General features: G+C 35.7%; 1 protein-coding gene across 2 annotated transcripts in view; it reads right to left on the minus strand.

Annotated features, from left to right (window-relative positions):
* The window catches only part of TBL1X (transducin beta like 1 X-linked), a 369,185-nt gene that overhangs the window by 25,976 nt on the left and 324,578 nt on the right, over window positions 1-18,631 (minus strand). For both annotated transcript variants that reach the window (XM_074213593.1, XM_074213592.1), the window contains 4 exons: window positions 4,403-4,535; window positions 3,040-3,181; window positions 2,174-2,237; window positions 1,955-2,052 (listed from right to left, as the gene is read on the minus strand). In XM_074213593.1, the coding sequence (XP_074069694.1) occupies window positions 1,955-2,052; window positions 2,174-2,237; window positions 3,040-3,181; window positions 4,403-4,535 (437 nt within the window). The remainder of the gene's footprint in view (window positions 1-1,954; window positions 2,053-2,173; window positions 2,238-3,039; window positions 3,182-4,402; window positions 4,536-18,631) is intronic.

Genomic DNA, 18,631 nt, shown 5'->3' on the forward strand with positions numbered 1-18,631 from the left:
ATTCTGAAAAAATATTATTAGGACTTTGAGTCCTGACTTAGTTGTCAAACTTTATAAAATAAATACACTAGGAAGGTCAGCAAGGTACCTCTGCAAATTTCATTTCTCCCTAAATGGTGTTCTTTTCTGAATTATTACTATTATACCATTTATTTAATTACTGCTATTCTCTACCCAAGTTTCAGCATTATAGTGTAATAGGTCTATGAAGGTGCATATTTATTTTCCCAAAGTAATGCATAATGGAGACTTTAACTAGTTATAATTTTACTAATGGGTAATAATTTCATCAAGTTGAAAAAATTTAGTTGTTTCCATTTATTCCTCTGTAGAAAGGAGATGAAGAGTTTATTATTATGAGTTACATAGTTCAGGAAAAATATTTATGGTTAAGAAAAAGTTGTGCTATAATTTAGACATGTATTCCATAAAATCAAATTAGAAGTATGCTCCTGTATAGAGAATTGAGGGAAAAATATTATTACTCAAATACTCAGGACTTGTTATATAGAACATTCAAGTCACAATCATACATATTCATTTTCTTTTTTGTGTTTTCATCTCTTTTAATATTCATTTTCTGTCAAATAGGATATGTCTATTTAAAATTTACCAGTAGGGTTTTCCATATAGGGAAGCTTAGTAAACAGTATTTGATGACAATAGAAGCATCCCTAAAAAAGATCAATTTGTTATATGTTTTTCAAAACTTGAATACTAAAATTATGAAAAAATCAGCAATTTGAAATGCTTTTCCAAAGCTTTGAAAATTATTAATTACAACCAATAATAATTAAATTATTATAATATAACAAATATGATTATAATAATATAGTAACAATAGAATTAAATATAATTATTTGTGATAATTAATAACTGATTATAATTAATAATTATTATAAGCACTGGGTATACAAGTCAATAAAGACATTAAAATACTTTTGAGTGTAGGTACAAATTTGTATGAATACTCACTTTGTTTGTTTTTAATATTTCTTTCCCTGAAAAATCATGACTTGAAAACAAATATGCCAAAACCATGCATTGAAAAAAATGTCTTTTCAATGAAATGATATCCAGCACTTATCTAATGATATTGTATCAATTATATTCAGTATCCAGAGTAACTTAGTCACAAAATCTGACCAATGGAGAGAATAACCAGTACCTATTTAAATTTATGAATATTTTGATATTGGAGGGTTTTTGCCACAAATCCTCAAACTTCGAAAATTGTCTATAGCCACTGCAAGTCCTAGTTTTTGGCCCAATATCTTTTTCTGCAAGGCAAATGGGGTTAAGTGGCTTGCCCAAGGCCACACAGCTAGATAATTATTAAGTGTCTGAGGCTGGATTTGAACTCAGGCACTCCTGACTCCAGGGCCGGTGCTCTATCCACTGAGCCACCTAGCCACCCTTCAATATATTTTTAATGAATAAATATGTAACTGAATTAACAAATCTTTCTAAAGGAAATAGAGATAATAATAGTATAAATGCATAAATGACGTAAATGTAAATTTAGAACAACTGTAACACAAGTTTGAAATCACAAATATAAAATGATTCATAAGTTTATTAAATTAGGGGAAAAAGATTAGATGGTTAGGGGAAAGCATTTTTTTTGTTGTTGTTGTTGAAATAATCTATTGGATAAAAGTTATGAAGGGTCCAATTCAGTTTTCACTCTCTTTCCAGGCATTGTGTACCTCAAACTGGGAAGCTGTTCAAAATTCATCATATGGAATGCATTTATCTAACCTCTTAGGAGTAATCTAATCTCTTCTACTTGATGAGATCAAGACCCACAAGAATAAACGAACCCCAAATTCTTTTGATGTCTTTGGGCAGGTAAAATGGGAAATTTTAGAATTCAAAGAAATCATTATATAGCCCAAGAGTTCACAAATCGGGACACTCACTGATCAAAGGGTTACATTTTTCTAATACTCACTTTATCAACACCAGCACTCAAAATGTAATTCCCCTTTTTGTTCCATTTTAAAGCGAAGATGGGACCTTTATGTTGACCTAAGGTGCTTGCCAGGTTACCTGTTATATAAAAACAACAAAAAAATGCTGACTATACAACATTAGCATGCTCACCCGATCAAAATAAAGGATGGCCCACTATCTTTTTTACCTTAACAAATATGACTGCTATCCAACTTACCATCTTCTGTCCATATTCTTGCAAAACCATCATATGAACCTGTAGCCAACAGTGTTCCATCGCTCTGGAGAACAAAAAGAAAAGCAAAAAACAATTTTAGGAAAGGAAAGTTTAATGTCATATCAACCCAATTCACATTTTAAAGTAAGAATTAAAGTTAAGCATTAGTTCATCAAATCTGATTACTTTGGACACTGGTGCCTAATGAAAATATATAAGCCACACAGAAACAGTGCTGAGCAATAAAAACCCATTTGTAGCATTCTAAATTTTATGCTGCCTAAGATAGGTACTGTGTTTCTAATTAATGACTTCATTTAAAATAGGCAGTACAGAATGTTATAAAAACAACTTTTGACCACTCAAACAGATGTAGTATTTCTTAGCCTCCCTCAAGTAAAGGCAATAATGTTAATATTGGATATAATTCATAGATTTGATGAATATAGAATTTATCATGAAACTGTGGGATTTGCACTTAGAATTTGTACTTAGCGGAGCGGGCAAGGAAAGAATTTCAATACTCAAATAAGGAGAAAACCATGGAAGAACAGCATATACCACACACATAACTCATATACAAATACACAGATCAATCTGATGCTAATGAAACATTAAGGTTCCTCATCAGAATTTAAAAATTCGGTGTCAATTTCAAAACTCTCTGCTGTGGTCTGACCAGGGCCATACTGTCCCACAGGGAGGTTTATTTCCAGAACCATCAGATCAATTTTTAAAGTATACAGTCATAATGAAATCATATTGGAAAAGATGTGGATAATAAATTTTCGCCAATAATTGTTCAACTCCCTATAAAGGCTGCTCTTTCAAGGCAGTTAAGTGGTTAAGGCAGTTAAGGTACTTACATTCCAGTCCAATGAAGTTACATCTTTATTACTAGGGACATCATGTCCTCCTTCTCGTATACAATGCCTCAAAACTAGTTGGGTAGAACCACCATTACTGTTTTCATTAAGATTCCATATCCTTGCAGTTGAGTCTCCAGACCTACAATATGAAAATGCATTCACAATTAACTTCTGGCCTTGGGGAAAAGATTATTGATGGACAGCATCAAACAATTAAACACTCTCTCTCTCTCTCTCTCTCTCTCTCTCTCTCTCTCTCTCTCTGTATACACACACACACACACACACACACACACACATTTTTTTTTAGATTTTTTCAAGGCAATGGGGTTAAGTGGCTTGCCCAAGGCCACACGGCTAAGTAATTATTAAGTGTCTGAGGTCGGATTTGAACCCAGGTACTCCTGACTCCAAGGCCAGTGCTCTATTCACTGTGCCACCTAGCCACCCCCACTGCGCCACCTAGCTGCCCACTTAACTATATTAATAGTGTGTGCTTTTTGAATTGTCATTCCACTAGACCTGACTCCTTTGATTTATAGGCTTTTTTCTTTGTCTTCCCTTTCTGATATATAAAAACCTGACTTTTATATACTCATTTTAAATGTTAGAAGCTATTTTTTAGGAAGGAAATATTGCCTCAAGACAAACTGCTCTGAGTCCATTCTGGGCTTAAAGTGTTTTGATTTTGGTGATGGCTCCTGTCTTCAGCGAGACCCCAAAATGAAAAGAACGTAGAAGTACCATTAGTAAAAGTCCGGTTGAACCTTATGGGGTATGACCACAGCTTGTAGAGGATATGGTGCTCTAGAATCAATCTCCCTGGACTTTAGGTTAATGGGTTCAAATTTGGTAAAAGTATTGATAACTACATTTCTGACTTACATAAGGGCAACTGTATAATCCATACCTCTCTACTAGTAGAGGTACTGGTGTTTAAAGAATAAAGACATCTTTTAAGAAAGTGTTAAAAAAAAAGTTTGGGTTCTAAAGGTGAATAATTACTTTTGATTCTTTCTGAAAACAGGTCTATTTTTTCTTTCTCTTGTAAATTTTCCTTTTACAAAGAGATATAGAACTTTCTACTCTGTATAGCATAGAAAACTTTCTGATCCTCCTCACATTGTCACACATCTGAAAGACATCTGGAACTAGGTAGAAGAGATTATTCTCCAGAAGTAAATACTTCCTAAAAGGTAATGGTTTGGATTTTAGTTTGTAAACCAAATGACTTTGTAATAAGAGACCTACTCCAGAGCTTTGAAATCAAAATGTAGTTATCATTCAATCAGAGCATACCCTAAGCCTGCAGGGGATGCTGACATATGAGAGATAGCTAAGGCTTCAGCCATGACCTTACCCAGATGCTAGGAGATCACTGACAGGGTTCCAGGCACAAATGAACACCTCAGATTCATGACCCCTAAGGACTGTTGCTTTGTTGGGTGGAATTTCAACATCGCCATCAATTTCCATTGGTTTTGAATGATTATCTGCAGTAAGAGATATAAAAAAAAGTAATTAAAATTATAGCCAAATTTAGCTACTATTAAGTTGTGATTAGGGGGTGGATCTAAAACAAGCACCCTCGTAGCTCAGGTTCAATGCTAGGATGAAATGAGGCACTCACATCACTGAACAGTTAACAAAAAGTTGATCTAATACAACAAGAATATTCAACAAGAATACAATGGCACTTCCTCCCAGTCTCCAATTAAATCCCAAAGGAATATTTTTTTCCTTTCTGGAAAAAAAATTAAACACTTATGCAAGGAAATAGGGGAACCCTGGTTCTGCCACTTGAAATACCCTCCCCCCGCCATGATGTGCTAAGAATCTTCCAATGGGATCTTCAATGAACTAATTGCTATCAGAGGTTTCATTGGACAATCTTCTATTATAGGCAATACTAAGGGGAGAAAAAAAAGGGGGGAAATAGCATCTCCTACTTTTCAAAAATGATTATAAAGAGAAAGAAAAAAAACATAGATGACAAAACCCAGAAATCTTAGTCTTTTTTCCCCTTTTTTCAGAAGTACTGAGTCTTAGATCTCAACATGCTGGTCCATAAGAGTAGATAAAGCCATAGCTAGGTAGTTCACAATGCCTTTTCTAGCATAACTGTAGAGACTGAGATAGCTAATGAGCTGGAGCAACATCAGGATATTTCTGATAATGAAAGAATGCACCTGCTAGGCATGTAAAATTGTGAATATAATGTCAGACTTTTTTTTTTTTACCAAATTAGTTAGTTTGAACTATTTAAAGAAACTTTTATTCCTTTTTCTTTTAAAATTTTATAGCAATGGGGTTAAGTGACTTGACCAAGGTCACACAGGCAATTATTAAGTGTCTGAGGCCAAATTTGAACCCAGGTTCTCCTGACTCCAGGGCTGGTACTCTATCCACTGCACTACCTAGCTGTCATTTTTTTTCTATAAATAAGGGATGGATCTCTATAAAACTATGCAGATACCTGTATATATATGTGATATAAAAACAGAAGATAAAGATTTTTTTTTTAAAGAAATGCATCTTTTTCATTTTCTTAGAGAAGTGATGAATCAAGAGACATGGAATGTTACTTTCAGACATGGTCACTATATAGGTTGTTCTTGTGGTAATGATAAAGGCACACTTGGTTGGGGAGGGCTTCAGAAAGGGGGAAATGTATCTAAAAATTACTATGATATAACAATAAAAGGAGTCAATAAATCCTGGGGGAATCAATATGGCAAAGTTTATTCAATTCTTGCCCTGACTTGAATTTCCCTTATTTATTTGGATTGTTTGGACTGTTGATAGAATGTTTCATTTAACTTTTTACAAAACATCTACTCTGCCTGGTGGAAGGTGTTAACAAGATTAATGAAGGGTTGTTTCCAGCTCTGATAGATTTTGTGACTGGCTCTGCTGAGAACTGAGCCAGCTTTGACTAGCAGTCAGACCATAGAGTACAAGTTCATTAAGATTCAGGGAGCTGCCTTTAAGTCCCTATAAAACTGTGTATTTCTGGATCTCTTTATCTATTGCACCTAAACCTGCTTCCTAAATTAATCTGCAAATTAGGATATTTGTGCCTGTAAGCATCTCTTGTGTCACCAATAGATGAAAAGGTATTGATAATGTATACCTTGCTTTAAAGACTATGGTATATAGGGCAGCTAGCTGGTACAGCAGAGAGAGTACAGTCCTGGAGTCAGGAGGACCTGAGTTCAAATCTGGCCTCAGACACTTAATAATTACCTTGTGTGACCTTGGGCAAGTCATGTAACCTCATAAAAATATGTATATTTTTAAAAGAGTGTGATATGTAGTACAAGAAAGTCTGGACTTGGGACAGCAGAGACGTGGGTTGCAATCCTACCTCTGAGACATACTGAACCTCTCTGAGTATCAATTTCTTCATTTATACTATGGAAATAATATCTGGAATATTTGACATATGTGTTGTTTCATTTGGTTTTTTCATGTCCTACTCTTTTTTTTTTTTTAAGGCTTTTGCAGGGCAGTGGGTTTAAGTGGCTTGTCCAAGGCCACACAGCTAGGTAATTATTAAAGTGTCTGAGACCGGATTTGAACTCAGGTTCTCCTGACCCCAGGGCCAGTGCTCTATCCACTGTGCCACCTAACCACCCCATATGTCCTACTCTTCAAGACCCCATTTAGAGTTTTGTTGTCCAAGATGCTGGAGTGATTCTCCCATTTCCTTCTTCAGCACATATGACAGATGAGGAAACTGAGGCAAATAGGGTTAAGTGATTTGGCTAGGCTTGCACAGTCAGTAAGTGTCTGAGGTTGGAATTGAACTCAGGAAAAGGAGTATTTCTTTACTCCTTAATTACTTCCTTACCAACAGTCCTCAAGTTAATATACTATAGTAAAGCAAATATAATTGCTCAATGTTAATTGAGTTAATTACTTTTCTGTAATTAGCTGGCCTGTGAATTATTCTTATTAAGTCAATACTAATCATATACTACTTAGTAAAATGAAACTGAAAAGTTACGTATTTCATGCTCATGATAGAATTTGAAGAGCAGAGATCTTGCTTTAAAGTAAGTTGATGCAAAAATTCTCGTTCCTTCTTTATTTACCAGAAATAATAAATTGTCTAGATAAAGGAATCTTCTGTCAAGGGCTCTTTTGGCCAGTTCTGTGAAACTTACAGACCCTTCCTTTCTCAAATAATGGTTTTTAAGTACATACTTAAAGGATGTACTTTTAAATATATTGCTAAAAATGGCAGCTATGTTGAAATTCAGTTATCAAAATATTTAAAAAACAAGTTCATGGAACCTAGGCTAAAAAACAACACCATGGAACCATGACCTAGATAAGTTGTGTTAACCTGAATAAGAAATGGGAATCCCTGAAGGCCACATGTAGATTTAGAAAACCATACATTTGTTTCTTCTTTTTTTTTAATTTGTTAAATATTTTCCAGTTACATTTTAATTTGGTTCAAGTCACACTTGGGAGTACTACAGGTTGCATATGGATCATATGTTTGACCCCCCCCCTAGATCTAGCTGATCTGTATGTTTCAAAAAAGCAATCAATAAGTCAATCAATGAATCTATTACTTTCTAGGAAAATATTCTTGCCAGAAAAATCACATATAAGAGAAAATATTTAAGTTCAGCTTCAAGGAAGTCTAGAGATTCTAGAGGGGAAGGAAAGGAAGGAAAGGATTTTAGGTTGGAAGTGGGGGTAGGGAAGGGGGATTGCCCTATGGAAAGGCACAGAAATAAGAGATAGAAGTTCTCCATTGTACACCCCAACAGCAACAAGAGGGAGATGATCAACCTTGATGGACTTGCTCATTCCACCAGTGCAACAATCAGGGACAATTTGGGGCTGTCTGCAATGGAGAATAACATCTGTATCCAGAGAAAGAAATGTGGAGTTTGAACAAAGACCAAAGACTATTAACTTCAATTTAAAAGAAAAAAAAATTGTTATCTTATTATGCAATTTTGCTATCTCTTATACTTTATTCTTTTCCTTAAGGATATGATTTCTCTCTCATCACATTCAACTGAGATCAATGTATAGCAATGGAAAAAATGTAAAGAATAACAGAATGCCTTCTATGGGGGGTGGGGGGAGGGTAGTGAGATTAGGGGGAAAATTGTAAAATTCAAAATAAATAAATTAAAAAAAAGAGATGGAAGTTCTCATATTGCCATACATAATTACAGGGTTCTGCTATGAAACAATGACACCATCAGTATGTCAGTTTAGATTTGAACAGCATCCATGACATACTTCTATTGGTTCTTGCCTTTTGTTATCGAAAAAGACAAAAATTATCACCCCATTAATCTTAAAGTGATAGGATTTCATAGCTGGAAGAGACTTGGCCAGTATGTATAAAATACTTGTTTTTTAAAAATAGGGTAAACATCAGTCATCAAAACTGTTTGGTATTGGCTAAGAAATAGTGTTGGGAGGCAGCTAGGTGGTGCAGTGGATAAAGCCCTGGCCCTGGAGTCAGGAGTACCTGGGTTCAAATCCGACCTCAGACACTTAATAATTACCTAGCTGTATGGCCTTAGGCAAGCCATTTAACCCCATTTGCCTTGCAAAAAAGAAAAGAAAAAAGAAAAAGAAATAGAGTGTTGGACCAGTGGAATAGACTAGGTACAATAGCAGGAAATGATCATAATAATCTGCTGTTTGATAAACCCAAAGAGTCCAGCTATTGGGATAAAAACTCTATCTTTGATAAAAACTGCTGGGAAAATTGGAAGTTAGTATGGAAGAAAGTTAGATTAGACCAACATCTCACACCCTATTCCAAGATAAGATCCAAATGGATACAGGATTTAGACATAAAAAACAATACTATAAGCAAATCAGAAGATCAAGGATTAGTTTACCTGTCAGATCTATGGAAAGGGAAGCAGTTTATGACTAAGGAAGAGATGGAGAACATCACCAAAAACAAACTAGATGATTTTGATTACATTAAATTAAAAAGCTTTTGCACAGATAAAACCACTGCAACCAAGATCAAAAGAAATATAGTAAACTGGGAAACAATCTTTACAAGTAATATTTCTGACAAAGGACTCATTTCTAAAATATACAGAGAACTGAGTCATATTTTAAAAAAAAGCCATTCCCCAGTTGACAAATGGTCAAAGGATATGCAAAAGCAATTTACAGATAAGGAGATCAAAGCAATCCACAGTCATATGAAAAATTGCTCTAAATCATTACTTATTAGTGAAATACAAACTATAGCTTCTCTGAGGTGCCACCTCACACCTCTCAGATTGGCCAATATGACCAGAAAGGATACTGCTCATTGTTGGAAGGGTTGTGGGAAATTTGGGACACAATTACATTGTCGGTAGAGCTGTGAATTCATCCAGCCTTTCTGGAGAGAAATTTGGAACTACACCCAAAGGGCAACCAAAATGTGCATACCCTTTGATCCAGCAATACCACTACTGGGCCTATACCCTGAAGAGATGATGAAAAAGGGCAAAAACATCACTTGTACAAAAATATTCATAGCAGCCCTGTTTGTGGTGGTAAAGAATTGGAAATCAAGTAAATGTTCTTCAATTAGGGAATGGCTTAGCAAACTGTGGTATATGTATATGTATATGTATATGTTATGGAACACTATTGTTCTATTAGAAACCAGGAGGGACAGAAATTCAGGGAAGCCTGGGGGGATTTGCATGAACTGATGCTGCATGAGATGAGCAGAATCAGAAAAACACTGTACACCCTAACAGCAACATGGGGGTGATGATCAACTTTGATGGACTTGCTCATTCCATCAGTGCAATAATCAGGGACAATTTGGGGCTCTCTGCAATGGAGAATACCACGTGTATCCAGATAAAGAATCATGGAGTTTGAATAAAGTTCAAGGACTATTCTCTTTAATTTAGAAAAAAAAATTGTGATCTTATTTGTCTGATCTTGTTATCTCTTATACTTTATGTTTCTTCCTTAAGGATATGCTTTCTCTCTTATCACACTCAATTTGGATCAATGTACAAATGGAACCAATGTAAAGACTGACAAATTGCTTTCTGTGGGGGGTGGGGGAAGGGAGGGAAATGAGATTGGGGGAAAAATTGTAAAACTCAAAATAAATAAATAAAATCTTTCATTAAAAATTACAAAAAAAAAATAAGGTAAACAAACTGATAGAGAGTAAAAAAGTGACTCGCCAAAAGTTCCCTAGTTTGTTGGAGGCAGAATCTATGTTTAAACCTAGGTCTTCTGACTCCCTAGTCTTCACCAACATGTTGCTTTTGGTGACCCATTATCACCAGCATCATTTAGGATCACACTAATGTCTTGTCTAATCAACTTAATTTATACTTCTATTACTTGATAAGAAATGGATAAATAAATAACACTAGATAAGAAATCTAATGATGATGTCACAAGAAAGCAACATTGATGTCTCACATATTAAGAGAAGTCTAAGAAGCCAAAGAAAATGCTTTTGTTCTGGGTCTCCCACAGGCCAGGCTAAAGATCAGTCACCTTTGGCCTAGTTTTCCTTCCTTCCTTCTTCATTTTTGTTTATATAGTTGTCACTGTGGATGCAGTTCTGTTGCTGCTGACTTCATTCTGCTCGATGATTTTTCTATTTTGTTATCCCCACAACACACACTCTGACCTTCCCTTTAGGAATCAGTTGAATCAGTTGTTTATACAATCCAAATTCTTGTTGAATTTGGCCTTTTTTTAAAAAAATCACTTTATTTTATTTTTAATTTATGGATAAAATAAGTATTTCTTATCATAATGTAGCATAATGAAAAAATTGTACATGAAACTGCTAATCTGTTATGTACAACTTGCTATTCCATTTAAATATCGATCACCACCTCAGTCTTAGAACAATAGGATTTTATAGTTGGAAGAGAATTTAGCCATGATATAGAATATATAGAGTACTTTTTTTTAATAAGGTAAAAAACCTTATATAGAGTCAAAAAGTGATTTGTCAAAAGTCACATAGTTTGATGGGGGCAGAATCTATGTTTAAACCTAGGCCCTCTCATTCCTAGTCTTCACTGAGGTCTCTGTCGTTGGTGGCTGACCCAATACCACCACATCAGTTAGGATCATATTAATGTCTTGTCTAATCAGCTTAATTCATACAGGCCCATTAAAGAGCTGGAAGGCAAGTACCAGCCTGAATGTTATTTCTCTGAAAAGATAAGCCCCTCTCCAGGGTGCTCTTGTTTGTGAGTTGTTCATCAGGAATCCCGATGTTTCTGATGTCAACACACTTTATCTGGAAAGTTTCTATTCAAACAGGGCTGTTCTTTCTGATAGTTGCTGTCCCCATTATTTTTATTTATTTTTTTTAGGTTTTTGCCAGGCAAGTGGGGTTAAGTGGCTTGCCCAAGGCCACACAGCTAGGTAATTATTAAGTGTCTGAGACCGGATTTGAACCCAGGTACTACTGACTCCAAGGCCGGTGCTTTATCCACTACGCCACCTAGCCGCCCCCTGTCCCCATTATTTTGTGACGCCTTGATGGATGTTTCAGGATCTAATACTGTCTATTTGAGGAACTCCTATATCATTTTCCTAAACAAAAATGGGATCCACTAGACATTTTAGAGAGGCAATATTTAGGATGCCTAAAAACCAAACCAACCCCCCCATCCCCCCCAACATAACACTTTGCCAGGGACCTAGATAATATTTTTTTTATTTCTCTTTTTATTTATTTAGGGCAATGGGGTTAAATGACTTGTCCAGGATCATACAGCTAGGCAATTATTAAGTGTCTGAGGCTAGATTTGAACTCAGGTTCTACTGACTCCAGGGCCGGGGCTCTATCCATTATGCCACCTAGCTGCCCCAAAAGCATTCATTTGAAAAAAAATAAATTTATTTATTTTTTTGAAATTTACAATTTTACCCCAAATATTGCTTCCCTCCCCCCACCCCTCACAGAAGGTGGTCTGTTAGTCTACATTGTTTTCATGTTATACACTGATCTAAATTGAATCTGTTGAGAGAGAAATCATATCCTTAAAAAAAAACATAAGCGATGGCAAGATAATATAATAATGATTTTTTTAAATTAAAGTAACAGTCTTTAGTGAAAGTATTCTTTTTAAAAAAATTTATTAATTTATTTTTCAGTCACCTAGCTGCCCCAAAATAATATGTTTTGAGAAGATTAGATTTAAGAGAAAGAGATTACAGACTATAAAATGAGGCAGAAAATGAAACTGCTGAAAATGAAACCTCAGGAAATGAACCCATTGTCTTTTTGGGGGCCCCTGAATTTAAAAAGTATGAATATGTGATATATGTCAATTTTTCTCAGAGTGAAATCTCCCTCTCATTCTCAAGAACACAGAGATAGCATTCAACCTCTAGCAGCAGCTAATATATCTGTGGATAGAGTTCCGGACTTGGAAGTTAGGAAAACCCGAGTTCAAACCCTGCCTCAGATACTTAGTAAAATGACTCTGGGCAAGTCACTTAACTTTTCGGCATCTTAATTTCTCCAGATGTTAAATGCACTGTTGTTTTAACATTTATAAAGTGTTTTGCAAACCTTAAATCACTATATAAATGCTATCTTTCTACTTTATAATCTTAAAAGAGTTGTTTGAGGTTTATGGGGTTTAAGTGATTTTTAGCAAAGCATCATATACTTAATAAGAGTCAAGGAAAGGAGGGGAACCAAGGTCTGCCTGGCTTCAATCCACTCATCCCTGACAAACACCGTGAACCAGAAATCAATCAGTTTAATAGCTGCCAGTTAAAAAATAATTTTAAATCAGTTTTAATATTACCTGCAATCAATAACATTACTATCATCAAAGATTTCTCCAAGACTTTCAAAGCAATATTTTACCCTTTTACCCTGTGCAATTTAAAATTTTACAGACTTATTACCTATCTGTACTTAGACATGATAATCTTATATGCAACTTATACCAACATGAATTGCTTTTCCTGAAGATTAAGAGAACAACTGGGGTCTCTCTCCTTTGGTGCTGAGCAACACCTCTGGAGAAAGGCACAGAACTTTAGAGTCTGGGCCCTCTACTAATTCATTTGGTCTTATCTCAGTTGTGCCCCTAATTGCTACAGAGAAGTCTTTTCATTATCCCATGATGAACTTTCCATTACCTTCCCTTGAAAGCAGCTGTTCTAAACCATCTTCTCTCTTCTTAATCCCCCAGGAACCCCCCCCTACTTTGTTTTCTTAGCAGAGGCCCCTTCCTTGATTTTTTGCTGAGAAATCCGAAGCTGTATCCTATGAATCTGAAGCTGTATCTTTCTCCTCTGCCTCACCACCTTCCCACTTCATTGGGCCCAAGCTTTGATTCTGAGAAGAGGGTGCCCCTCTTCTGTTCAAGATCTCCCACTTGTTCTCCTTGGATTCAGTCCTATCTTTCTGATCTCTTCTTCAATAAGCATTGATATCTTTGATCTTTCCCTATCTATTGCCTCCTACCCTTGCTTATAGTCTCAGATCTAGCCCATCAAATTAAAAAAAACTTAACAAATCAAAAAACTTTCATTTGACTTTGTCATCTGCTTAAATGATCATCTTATAGCTGAATGCCTAGAAAAATCTCATTTATTACTATTCCCAACTCATTATTTAGTCACTTCTTAATCCCTCACAATTTGAATTCTAACTCTAACACTTGACTGAAATTGCTCTCTCCATGGTGGTTATCAGTCCTATCTTAACTGTTAAATATGATTGCCTTTTTTTTTATTGTCATTCTTACTTAACCCCTCCATTATTCTTTATTTTGTTGACCACCATCAATTTTCTCATCCTTTGGATAAGATGACCTCTAAGGTCCCTTCCAACGTAGTCTATAAACTCAGCAATATGTCTCTGCTTTTTCATGGATCACCCTGCCAAGTCTTAAATAAATTTTTTTTTATCTGAACCACTCAGAACCCCTATAATCAAGGTTCTACTCAAGTGCTTCTATATAAAACCTTTTTCAGAAACTTGCAGTTAGTAGTTCAGAGATCCAGGACAACCCTGGGAGACCTGCTAATGGACAATGCCATCCACATCCAGAAGGGGAAAAAACCCCAAGAAAAAACAAAAAAACCCGCAGTATTATATGTTCATTGTTTTAAAATTTCTCTTATGTTTTTCCTTCCTATTCCATCCCATGGTTTCTTTCTTTTTTCCTTAGTCCTAATTCTTCATACACAAAATGATTAATATGTAAACATATTAAACAAAAAGGTACATGTACAACTTTTTCTAGACTATTTGCCACTAAGGGGAGGGGACGTGAAGGGAGGGTGATAGAAAAATGTGTAACATCATTTTGAAAGTGGATAAATGTTGAAAAACTTTCATAACATGTAATTGGAAAAATAAAATAAAATTATCAATCAGAACTTTGCAGTTGTACTTCTTCAATTATTAGATTTAATTATATTTGTATGTGTAGGAGCTCTTCATTAGATTATGAGTTCTTAAGGCCGGGAACTGTCTTTTTTATCTGGGTGTAACACAGTGCCTTTCATGTAGGCACTTAAGAAAACTTCTTTCTTAAAAACACATATGGGGCAGCTAGGTGGCACAATGGATAGAGTACCAGCACTGGTATCAGGAGGATCTGTGTTCAAATCCAGTCTCAGACACGTAATTTTACCTAGCTGTGTGATCTTGGGCAAGTCACTTAACCCCACTGCCTTGTCGGAAAAAAAAAACCCCAAAACAAAACCAAAAACAAATACAAAGCCACTGAAGAAGAAAAAATTCATTTAATATAATTTAGTAACTAAAAGAATATATTACCACACACAGGGTTAGAAACATAATAAATTAAACCTTTCCTCTTATTTTTACCTCTTTCTAAGCACTAACCAAATTTGATTGTTATTGCAGAATTGACTATTATTTATATCATCTCCTTATTTTTACCCTAAATACAGAATCTTTCAGGACAGGCTGTAATGAGTTATGTTTACCATTTGCAATAAATTCCTGATGGGATCTGTGAGTCACAGAAATGTTTTCTCTGAATTTATATGCATGCACTTCTGCATTTTGGTGGAGGCTGTTACAGGGTGTGGTTGCAGGTGGTGTCTTAATCCCAGACAGCTGTCAAGTGTTACATACCATGGGGCCATAGGGATAAAGACTATGGTGTCTGCATGGTGTAAGCCATCAATGCAGTAATCAATTCAATTATACAGTTCTGTTGACAGCTGTACAGTTGGACTGAGGAACACACTCTTCAACTAAGCAACACAGTTGTCATCTAAGTAAGATAAGCAGACACGTAGACACATTCAGACCCACACATCCACACCCTCTGAACCTGATCCCCAAAGAGGAAATCCACTGAGAGGATAGGTTTCACTGAGCTATTGATTGAGACCATCCAGGATAAAGATCCAAGATGGGATTTGTGGTTTCCACAAATGGAAATTTTGGATTTAAGGCAGAAGTAATTGATTTCATTAATTCTTAAGGTTGATTACTTGAATTTTTTTTTAAACTGGGTAGTGTGAGAGGAAGAGGTATATTTAAGCATTAAACTAGAAGCTATGAAGGTCTAAAATAAGAATATAAGAAAAATAAGGTGTCTTTACAGGCTTGAACAGCTGCAATGAATCTTGTTACTAGAAAGGAAAAGATGAGTAGTGGGGACTGGTGAATTCCTCCTGAGGAGGAAACTACAGGATGTAGACCTAACAAAGCATAATAAATTTAGAGCTTAGAAGACATTAAATCCCAAACCTTCATTTTATAGATAAGGAAACTTTTAAGTGACTTGCCCATGATTAAATATGCCTTCCTGAAGGGGGCATGTCAGAATTGCAATGGAGAATCTACCCAAACCTTTTTTTCCCTTAAACCTTTATCAATTAATAAAAATCTATTTTCTCTTTCTCACCTTGACCTGTCACTGAAAAAAAAAGAAAGAAAAATAAAACCCTTGTAACATTTAAGCATTTAAGTTGAGAAAAAAAATTCCTAATGAGTTATGTTCAAAAACCATATCTGTTTAATAGGGAAATATATTTAACATGATTGTGGCATGTAGAACCTTTATCAGACTTCTTGCTGTCCTGGGAAGAGGGGAGGGAAGAGAAAAAAATCTAGAAGTCAAAATTTACAAAAATGTATGCTGAAAACTAACTTTACATGTAAATGGAAAAAAATTAAATACTATTAAGATAAAAAAGATATATGAAAAAATATACCTCATTTTGAATCATGATTTCAACACTTCACTGTCAAGAGAATGGTTCATCTCCAGGTCTCTAGACTATGGTTGATCATTATTTTGATCAAAGTTGCCAAGTCTTTCAAAATTGTTTATATAGTGCCATCATGTAAATTGTTCTCCTGGTTCTACTCACTTCACTTTGGACCAGTTTTTTACAAGTTTGCCCAGGTTTCTCTGGAACCATCCCTTTCATCATTTCTTACATTTATATTTCACTTTTTTAAATTTTATTTTTATTTAAGGCAATGGGGTTAAGTGACTTGCCCAGGGTCACACAGCTAGGTAATTATTAAGTGTCTGAATTTGACTCCAGGGTGGTGCTCTATCCACTGCACCCACTAGCTACCCCCACATTTATATTTCTTAATCTGTCCAGTTATTCCTCACAGTTGATGAGCGGTCCCTCGGGTTCTAGTTCTCTGACACTACAAAACTCGATTACAAAATATTCTATTTACATATTGGTTCTTTTCCTCCTTCTTTGATCTGTCCTCCTCATAGCTGCCGAAGTGAAATCCTTAGTCAGGTCTGATAAAGGTTCATTCCCTTACTCAATAAATTACAAAGACCGAATAGCTTTTTTAGGTTTAAACAAACTTTTTTGTGTTAAGTTCAAAATCTCCTCCCAATCTGTCCTATGTTACCTTTCTAGCTTGGTTATATTGTACATGTGTGCTTTGAATTAAGCCTTCTTATGTCTTCTGATACGAAATAGTCCATCTTATGCTTTTATAGCCAATGCTGTAAATGTACTGTCTCTCAGAATTCCTAATTTTCTTCAAGAGACAAGGTCACACAGCTAAGTAATTATTAAGTGTTTGAGACCAAATTTGAACTCAGATCCTCCTAACTGCAGAGCTAACGCTTTATCCACTGTGCCACCTAGATGGCCCTCACTGTCACCTTTTACAAAATTAGGCCTTGTCTGATTCTCCCAGCTGCTGGTGGTGCCCCCACCCTCTCACTCCTATTACCATGCTTCTATAGAGGATTCCAAAAGTCTTAGTGTTATATTAGCTTTAAAACTACACTAAAGCTTCTGGAAAACCCTGTACAGTTATCCCTTTCACATTATGGTCGCAATGTGTCACAGGTTGGCATAAAAAATTAAATGGGAATTTGAGGTGGAGTTTTGTGGAAGCTGCAGCTACCATGTGAAGGTCAGCAAATGACACAGAAAAAATTTAGAAATTCAGAAAAGAACTAAAATATCTACAGTACTGTATAATATCAACATACTTTTTCTTTTAATATCATAATAATTCAGACTTCTTTTCTGGTACAAAAGGAGGGTCAAAAAATTTTACGCAGATTTTTCCAGATTACATGGATGCTGTTTTCCGACCTCTCTTCCTCCCCAATGTGGAAGGGATAATTGTATTTTATATGTTTGTCTTTCCCAGTAGAATACAAGCTCCTACTGTCAAGGGAGTGTTTTGCTTTTGTTGGGTGGTAGAGTACCAAATCCAGTCACAGATACCTTCCATCTGTGTGACCCTGGGCAAGTAACTTAACCCTATTTACCTCAATTTCCTCATCTGTAAAATGAGCTGGTAAAGGTAACCTTGTCAAGAAAACCCCCCAATGGGGTCAACAAATAGTGGACATAACTGAAACAGCAACCAAAAATGAGTCAGAGAAAACTCTAAATGAGGACATCAACAAACAGACAAGACTGAAACTGAGTCCCCAATCACAAGAGACTTGTCACAGCAGCGTCGGAATGACATAAAGAATAAGCTGAGGGAGGGCGGCTAGGTGGTACAGTGGATAGAGCACCGGCCCTGGAGTCAGGAGTACCTGACTTCAAATCTGGCCTCAGACACTTAATAATCACCTAGCTGTGTGGCTTTGGGCAAGCCACTTAACCCCACTGCCTTGGGGGAAAAAAAAAGAGTAAGCTTACCAAAAACCTTCAAAAAGATATGATAGAAACAAACTAACAGGATGAAGTGCAATATCTATAAAATAAATCTTTGCTGTTTCGATAATAACATCAACTGTAAACACAAGCTGATTTAAAAATTCTATTTAGATTAAGAAGCAGAATATGAGAGCATTAGGCCTATAATTTAGGCCAGAGAGCATAATATTAGCAGGTGACAGAGAAGAAGCCAAAATCTCCAAACTCTAATTTTGTTTCCTTCTGTATCAATGAGAATGGTATTCACATGACAAAGGGCATAACACACACAGTTAAGAAGGAATTGATGCATCAGACAGATGGTAAGGGAACATTTGGGACTTTACACTGCTGATTCAAGTCTCCAGGTTCAGATGAATCGAGCACTGAAAGGATTTGCCCATGAGATCATCGCTTAACCCCTGTAGTTAGTTTTAGAAAACTATAA

This window comes from Macrotis lagotis, chromosome 1 (genome assembly GCF_037893015.1).
Source record: "Macrotis lagotis isolate mMagLag1 chromosome 1, bilby.v1.9.chrom.fasta, whole genome shotgun sequence".
Lineage (NCBI taxonomy): Eukaryota > Metazoa > Chordata > Mammalia > Peramelemorphia > Peramelidae > Macrotis > Macrotis lagotis.